This window comes from Carassius carassius, chromosome 14, assembly GCF_963082965.1.
Source record: "Carassius carassius chromosome 14, fCarCar2.1, whole genome shotgun sequence".
Lineage (NCBI taxonomy): Eukaryota > Metazoa > Chordata > Actinopteri > Cypriniformes > Cyprinidae > Carassius > Carassius carassius.
Genome location: NC_081768.1, coordinates 30,028,629 through 30,036,932, shown reverse-complemented (window position 1 = coordinate 30,036,932; position 8,304 = coordinate 30,028,629). Strand labels below are relative to the sequence as shown.

The 8,304-nt window shown below is 38.4% G+C and overlaps 1 protein-coding gene across 2 annotated transcripts; it reads right to left on the bottom strand.

Moving 5' to 3' along the window:
* Nucleotides 1-4,021: 4,021 nt before the first annotated feature.
* Nucleotides 4,022-7,680, bottom strand: si:ch73-52p7.1 (uncharacterized protein LOC100321084 homolog). Of its 2 annotated transcripts, none has more exons than XM_059566829.1 (3): nucleotides 7,443-7,680; nucleotides 6,165-6,335; nucleotides 4,022-5,011 (listed from the first exon to the last, which is right to left on the bottom strand). In XM_059566829.1, exon 3 carries the CDS (start codon nucleotides 4,986-4,988, stop codon nucleotides 4,344-4,346), a length of 645 nt encoding a protein of 214 aa, XP_059422812.1. In that variant the 5' UTR covers nucleotides 4,989-5,011; nucleotides 6,165-6,335; nucleotides 7,443-7,680; the 3' UTR covers nucleotides 4,022-4,343. The 2 variants fall into 2 exon arrangements, with proteins under 2 accessions (XP_059422812.1, XP_059422811.1); XM_059566828.1 differs by lacking the exon at nucleotides 7,443-7,680 and adding an exon at nucleotides 6,712-7,404.
* Nucleotides 7,681-8,304: the final 624 nt, after the last annotated feature.

Sequence of the window (8,304 nt, the reverse complement as noted above, 5' to 3'; positions counted from 1 at the left end):
AGCCACTGAGAAAGAGGTTTATAATTGTAATCATATATGTAGAGACGCTGCATTTGTGCCATACTGTACGATTAGTAAGACAAATAAGTAATAATTTTCTAATGACAACATTATGTTGAGTCAGTTTAGGGGCAATTAAAGAGAGTTATATTTACATATGCCTAATGAATCACTGTGCAGTGGCAGCTTCAGGAAGCCTCATGAATATTCATCCATGCATGCGCCAGCCCCGCTGCAGTTTATAAACTGAATTATGGTTGATTTGCCCTTTTAAAAAATGAACATGGGCGCATCTCCCACAAGGAGCGCGTGAACAATAAAGGCTGATTATAAAAATGGTTTAGTGGTGAACTGCCGGTGAGGAGACCAAAGGCTGATTTTTATAGACTTCCCAGGCTTTTGTGCAAGAAAAAACAGAAGAATAAATAAAAGCCATGCGTTGGAAGCACTGGAGCATTCTGTGGCTCCCCAGCCCCATTCAACTGGTTGGCACCCATTAGTGAGGTCAGCTTTATCAGCAAGGGTTCACCAGCAATCAGCTCCAAACACAGCCTTAATCTGTCATTTTTCATCAAACGCCTAGTCTTTCAGCAGGTGCGCTGTTGTTTGAGATCCATACGCTACATGTTTTTGAGATGCAAAAACAGGCGCGTTCACGGAGGGAGGCACCGCATTCAGTTGACTGATTTTCAGCCGCAAGTTTTGCATTTGTTAATTGGTGGCTATTAATTGGAAGATGTGCGTTTTGAGCTGGGAAATGCAATTCCCTGGGTAGATTATTAATTGTAAATGCCAACATCTGCCGTCATGAGAGTGATTTGATCCTGCCAACTCTGAACTTTTGACCCTCATCTATATCACAAGTTTCTGTGTTCTTTATGATCAATAGGTATTTTGAAAACGTTTCATGGAATTTAGTGTTTTAGCAATCAAATGTGTAACTTCATTTCAAACATAAGATTATGTGGTGTCTACTAGAGGAGAATATGTAATATTAAAAACAGTACTAGTCGTTACCTCTCATGGACAGTCACTGTGATCTTTTAAAGGATTTGGGGCTTTTCGGGTTTAGCAGCAGATCAATTCCCTAAAGTCAGACTTCTCAAGGTGATGGAAACCTGGAAATGGGAAAAGGGAATTTTTACATTGTGGTTCTGGGAAAATCATGGAAATACAAACTCGAATTCAAAATGTCAAGAAAACATTTGATTTAATTTAGATTTTCTTATTATGCAAAGGTTTAAATTGTAAATGTTTTTAGTACCAATCACACACCTTGAACTTATCAATTAAGCAATCTATTTTTCCAAATTGCTGGAAAACTGGGATAGTTACCCCAGTCTTCAAAAGCAGGTGATCCACTAAACGTAGCAAATTATAGGCAAATCTCAATTTTGTCAGCTGTACCTAAAATAACAGAAAAAGTAGTAACTGAGCAAATTGTACATTTTTTAGACACACAAAATAACTTATTGTGCCCAATGCAATTTGGGTTTCATAAACAGCACTCTACGAAAACTACTGTATGTTATTTCATTGAGCAAGTGCGATTAAAATTAGATAAGGGTGGGGTTGTGGGTGCGGTGTTTCTCAATTTGCAAAAAGCAATTGACACGTTAAACCATAATATTTTACTATCTAAATTAACACATTTTAATTTTTCTGTGCAAACAATTAAATGGATTGAGCCTTATCTTACATCAAGGAAACAATGCATCTGGATTAAAACATGTATATCTTCAACAAGACACTGTTTAACAGGGGTACCTCAGGGGTCCATACTAGGACCTCTACTTTTAAGTTTGTACTTGAATGATCTTCCAGATGTTTGTTCTGATGCATTTATTCAAATGTACGCAGACGATACTGTGATTTATATACATGCTAAAACAAACAAACAGGTACCACAAAAACTATCTGCTGTCATGACCAAAATCTCAGACTGGTTTAATCAGTGTTGTTTATCGTTAAACGTCCAGAAAACTGCTTGTATGTATTTTAAGATTAGAAAGATGGATGAGGTTATACCAGATATATTAGTAAATGGTGAAAGATTACAAACTGTATCAGACTTTAAATACCTTGGAGTTATTTTAGACACTCACTTAACATTTGAAAAGCATGTTTGTGCAAAAAAATTTTTGTACAGTTACACCCCAACTTAGAAATGTAAAATTTATACGGAGTCAACTTTTAGCAGAAGCTGCAAGAATCTTTCTGCACTCTTTAATCTTTTCTCATTTCTCATACTGCATTCCTTCATGGTCACAAGCAGGAAAATCTACTCTTAGACCTTTACATAGTTTATACAAATGTGCTATAAAAGTGTTTGATAAGAAACCTGACAGACATCATAATTGTCTAATAATTCGAAAACAGAATATTTTTACTTTTAGAAACTTTGTAATATTTTACAACTGTAGTTTAATTTAAAAAATTGTGAATGATCTTGCACCTCCACCTTTAAAGATGGTTCACCATAGACGCATTAAAAACCAGTGGAACTGTGATCAATTTAGGCTTACAATGCTTTTTGGAAACACAGCCCAGGTTATTATGATCAGGTATCATAAACAACACTTACAATGAACTCACATCTGACAAACCAGCATCTTCTCAGCTTTGAGTTTCCAGCTGAGAGCAGTCAGAAAGAGAAATCAACACATCACATAGAGCATTACTGACACCTGCTGGCTCGAAGCACTGAGCTCGTCCATTAGCCCACTATATAAAAGTTGTTTTACAGGTAAAGAAAAAAATAACACTTCTGAAGAAAAAGGATGAAGCTTATGCTGATGTGTTGAGAAGATGTGCAGTCAGGTCTGTCCAGATAGCCTACAGTATTTGTCCCAAGTGTGTGAAGAAGTCTTCATTACCTGATGGGATACACTTACAATGTTGTAAAAATGCATTTACAGAGTTCACTTTTGATTTTCATGTTTTCAGAGCTTTATTTTTACTTCCAATACTTTGCATTTTAAAATAAACTTCTAAATGTCATTTAAATGTCTGTAGTCCATAATTTTAGATTACAAAATGTAGTAATTGTGGTGCTTCTAATAAACTGATAAAAAAGCAGCTGCTTAAAATAAAATGTGCAAAACTTTATGTTTTACTACCAAACTAAGTAGTGTTATAATATTTAACTTACACTGGAAAGGTTATCGCAAAATCTTGTGAGATCTTGACAAAAAGTCACATGATTTATTTCCTCAACATGATGCATGCTGGGATAGGCTTAGACTTGAATAGCACTCAGCCACGGAGTTTTGGCATTTGTAAGACCTGGGCCATTCTTGCACACTTCCTTCCTTTTGCATATTGCACACAGTCTCAAGTGGTCAAGACTGTAAGTGTGGGAAACTGGACCCAGACATACTTCTGAAGTCTCCTTTGTCCTCTGATATATCTTTAAAAGAGCCACACAATGAAGTCAAATCATATTGCATTGCAGTATATCTGTGGACCCCAAAGCTTTTTTACATGTTGAAATAAAGTTTACTAAGCAGCATTTTTTAAATTTTACCAAATCTCTTTCTACAGAATATACATTCTCTCCTTTCTTTTGGCTACTCGTGTTATGATTCACCACTGAATGGTCCATATGCTGAACATCACTGTTACATCACTATCCTTGTTTATTTATACTATTATGAGCAGCTAATAAATTGTGATATCACATGGTATGTTTTGGACAACATTGGAAAAACTCTATCTACATTTATGCATAACTACAAATCAGACTGCATGAAATGCACTGCAGTTTCCATGTGAAATGAACACTAGAGGCAGTGGAACACCAACAACTTGTTCACACAAATTATCTATTACATTTGTTCAGAAGCTCACCTGGTGCAGCAATGCACTTGTGATGCAGAATGCTTAGATACGAGTAGAGACAAGCTTAAACAGCAAATGCGTTCTTATCTCACATTTGCTTTTGCTGTTTTGAACGGGCTTTACAAATGACAGGGATCAGATTCTGCAGGGCGGTGGAAAGTTTAACAACAACATCACACAATTCTTTGCCATTTTTTATTATATATAAATATATTTTAAAATCCCTTATTTATTGCAAATACAAAACATCTTAACAGAATTGAATCCCCAGTAAAACAGCAGCGCATGTGCAAAGCCCACATTACCAACCTCAGAGAGTGAACCTGTTCTTGTATAGTTTTATGATAGTGTTTGATCCGTAACGATTTCATTTTTTTTTTATGCTTGCAATGTACGCGATAAGTATAATTGTATACATTAAGTATATCCATTATTAATTATGCACAACAGCTATTTGTGTTATAGTGACTACAATGAAGCTTTTAAATTCCTGAAAATTCCTCTCAGTACAGAAAAGTGACAAATATCCTGGACATTTCCGAAAGCCCGTTGCGAGACATAAAAATGTTTGGGAAGGACATCATTCCGCTGCGGTCCACTTTGGTCTGGACTGTGTATGACTTCGGCTCTGTTTTCCCGGTCAGCACAGAGGTGTGAATGACAGCGATCCGCGCCTCCTCGTGGTACAGGGCGTCCCTGTCCTTGCCGATGATAATGTCATAGCTCTGTCCAGGCTTCCAGAAGGTATAGGTGACCGTTAGGGTCTCCAAGCGCTGCACTGTGAAGTACTCAAACGGGACGGGCTGCTCGGCGGTGGGCTTGCACTGGATCAGCGACAGGTGCCGCACCTCAGAGTTGTTCAGCAGGAGGGCCACGTTAAGAGGTGAGCTGTACCATACCGTCAGACGCTTTTTGTGAACTGGGATGGGACTCTCGCCCCTGTGCAGGACAGATGATTGATCCTTGCAGTTGCTGAAATCGCTGGAGTTCTTGTTCTCACAGAAGGCTAGATCCTGGGCATATGTGCACATGTACACGCTGCGCTCGGTCACGTAGGCCACCTTGAATTCAGAGCGCAGGAAGGCAGGCGCAGCGAGCCACAGTATGCAGCACAGCACTGCAGAGCTCATCGGACTGAACAGGATCATCTGGACTCCTTTGAGACCTGCGTCTGCAAGAAAGAAGAATAAATTATTGTTCAGCTTCGACCGTGGCTCCATTCCAATCCCTGGTCACCTTTCTTGTGTCTGCAGACAGCATCCTAACTGAAGTGACAGCTCATAAGTGATGATGTGCATCGCTCTTCTTGCAGCCTGAATTGCGTACAGCTCAACACACATGAGAGATCTGACTCAATATTTATTTCAGGTCTTTGAATAGCTGAAGTAATTTTGAAAGGGTAGTATACAGCATTCTTCAGGGATGACATTGTTGAAGACCAAAACCGAGAACCGAGGTTGCAATTGAGCATTTTCAATTCCATTGTCCCATCAGTGGGGGTTTTTGAATGGATTTTGGTTAAATAAGGTCTGTGGTTAATTAACACTTAAAATATAATGTAATTTTTTTTTTACTTACTTTTTTACTATAGTTTTCACTATAAATACCAAAGCAGACATTACAAACCATCAACTATTAACCATTAAAACCATTCAAATGGTTTCCTCAAGTGTGTTGCATTAGGATTTAGTGGTCTGAACAAGCCACCAATAGATGACAAATTAGCAGTCCGGACCATCAGAGACCTTTACAGTTAACCAGTCCGATGTAAAAAGTTTGTAAAAATATTAAACAAAACGTCATAGGAATCAGAAACTTTTTTGGTCACAGAGTTTAATAATCCAAAAGCTCATGGATAAATCGAACTGGATTTTTGTCAAGGGAGTTATAGCGACACTAACTGTTAACAAAAATACGTCATCAGTACAGCGTCCTATTTGGTGCCTGACAAAACCACTGCAAAATCGAATAATGAGATCTAAAATATTGGGTAAAATAGTTCATTCTGATTAGACTTATTGATTTACTGAATTAATTTACTTAAACAGTATTAAATTAATTCTATTTACGACCGATAGTTCTTTGTCCCTCCGTAATATTGGGTGTTTATCCCTGAGCTTGCTGCTATTCATTTCTATAAAGAATACTTTGTCTTTAAGAAGGATTTGTTTTAATATGCCTTGCAGAAGCATTCATAGGAACCAGCATATTTGTTCTGTTTCTTGGAACAGCCCAGAGTGTGCCTTTAAATCCTGTCTATGCTGCCACTGGCCAGATTTCAGAACAGATCCAGTTTTCTTGTGAGTGAAAGAGCTGCGACCCACCAGTATGATTCAGTGATGCGTGGACAGGAGCGCCACTGTGATGGTTAGTCAGCCAATGTGAGATGTAGAGAGGACAATAAACCAGGCACAGTCCTCTGCCAGTCTGTGCTGCGATCCACTTGGAGGAGTGCCATGGTTTTAAGGGACAGTTTGAGCCGTGGTCTCAGCTGGCTGAAAGAACAACATTGTCCAGAGAAACATGGTGTGAGGGCCACAGTGAAAAGCTTATGCACAATGAGAAAAGTGAAGATTTTGAAAATAAAGAAAAACATATACTGCACAATAAGCAACCATTGAAATGTGAGCAAATTTGACATTGACTGTATATCCATGTGAACCTAGGGAATGCAGCAGAAATTGTAATGAATGCTTTGCAATAGATAATAATATAACAATGACAATAGAAGGCTTTCAAGAGTTTAGCAACTAAAGGACGACGCTGCACATTTTTAACTTTAAACAGACAACTGCATCATCAGCATATTTAAAACACTGTTTTCCATTCAAGTATTTGCACTTATGTACATAATCAATAATGAAGCCTTACCTTTTTATAGACTTTCTTAAGCAACTTCAAACCCAAAGGTTTGGATTTTATGAGCTAGACACTCACAAAAATTCCTAAGCAGCAGTTCAGCTGTAGGACCGTTGCTTGAATTGGCAGTCTACTTCCTCCAGAGTCTTAAACTATGCTTGGGTTACTTATTATACAACAGAACTGGCCGGAAGTGACGTGCCGTTTGCAACCACTGTTTCTCCTGCTGGTCCAGAACGCATGCAGCTGTCCTCCATTTTCTGCCCTGAATAACAGCAGGGTGTGTCCACACTTCAGCATGTCAGAGCTCGCTCCACATTTACTCTCCATCTCACCTCTCGCACAGTGCAAACAGTGCTTTAAGAGCTCTTTCTGAACTGTTGGTTCTCAACTAACATTACTTTCAATCGTTAAATCCTCTTCTTAGCTTTGAATAAAGGGTCTACAGTACATAATGGACCAATTCAAAAAGCTTCTCCTTGATGAAGAATTCCTGGCAGCTTTGTCTGTGCTGATTCACAGTTTCCTGTAACCTAATCTAAAAAAAAATCTGTGGGCTGTCTGAGCTGTCAAAAGATATTACACTGAGCAAAGATGTTTATGATTTGTTAAACTGGTTAGACTGTCTCTAGACAAACCCTGTCCACATATGGCTCCATTTACAGTAAGTCACATCTAAACAGCAAGAAAGGAAAAGAAAAGAAAAGAAGCAAAAAAAGAAAAGTTAAAAAGTCACACAGTACCTGTTTGTCGGCAGTCAATCTCACCATCTCTCGGTCTGAGCGTCTGAGGACCTCATTCATGGCCTGGGGGGCTGGACTTACCGGATCCAGAGGCTGCTTAAGACACAAGACCGTGTCCTCAGCATCTTGCTATGCATGACCGGCTGAGCCAAGAAGGAAAATGTGAACTACATCTGGGAGCAACATGAGTTTTATGAGTCAATAAAAAAATATGATGTAAGCACAGATGAAGCTTATAAAAGCATGTGCTTAAAGCAGGGCAGGGGGACGTCTACTGGAAGGTCTGGAAATCTTGAATATGTTAAGAGAAGAGTATATAATTGTTGTGTTTTCAAACAGTTTTCACCCAAAGATAAATTGCAGTGCTTTACAAATATAGGACAGGAAGAGCTAAATAAACTTATCACTGTATCTAAACCAACAACATGTTTATTAGATCCTGTACCCACTAAATTACTGAAAGAGTTGTTACCTGTAGCCAAAGAACCCCTTCTTAATATCATTAACTCGTCGTTATCTTTAGGTCACGTCCCAAAACCATTCAAGCTGGCGGTTATTAAGCCTCTTATTAAGAAACCAAAACTAGATCCTAGTGAACTGGCAAATTATAGGCCTATTTCAAATCTTCTATTTATCTATCTATGTCTAAAATTTTAGAAAAAGTTGTATCTGCTCAATTGAGCACCTTTCTGCACAAAAATGATCTGTATGAAGAATGGCCCCACCAAAGCACAGAAACCGCACTTGTTAAAATTACAAATGACCTGCTTCTTGCGTCAGATCAAGGCTGCATCTCATTTCTAGGTTTACTTGATTTTAGTGCTGCGTTCGACACCATAGTTCATGACAAACTCATAGATCG

Coding starts and splice junctions, on each gene's coding strand:
- si:ch73-52p7.1 (XM_059566829.1), bottom strand. CDS start 4,988: ATGATCCTGTTCAGTCCGATGAGCTCTGCAGTGCTGTGCTGCATACTG.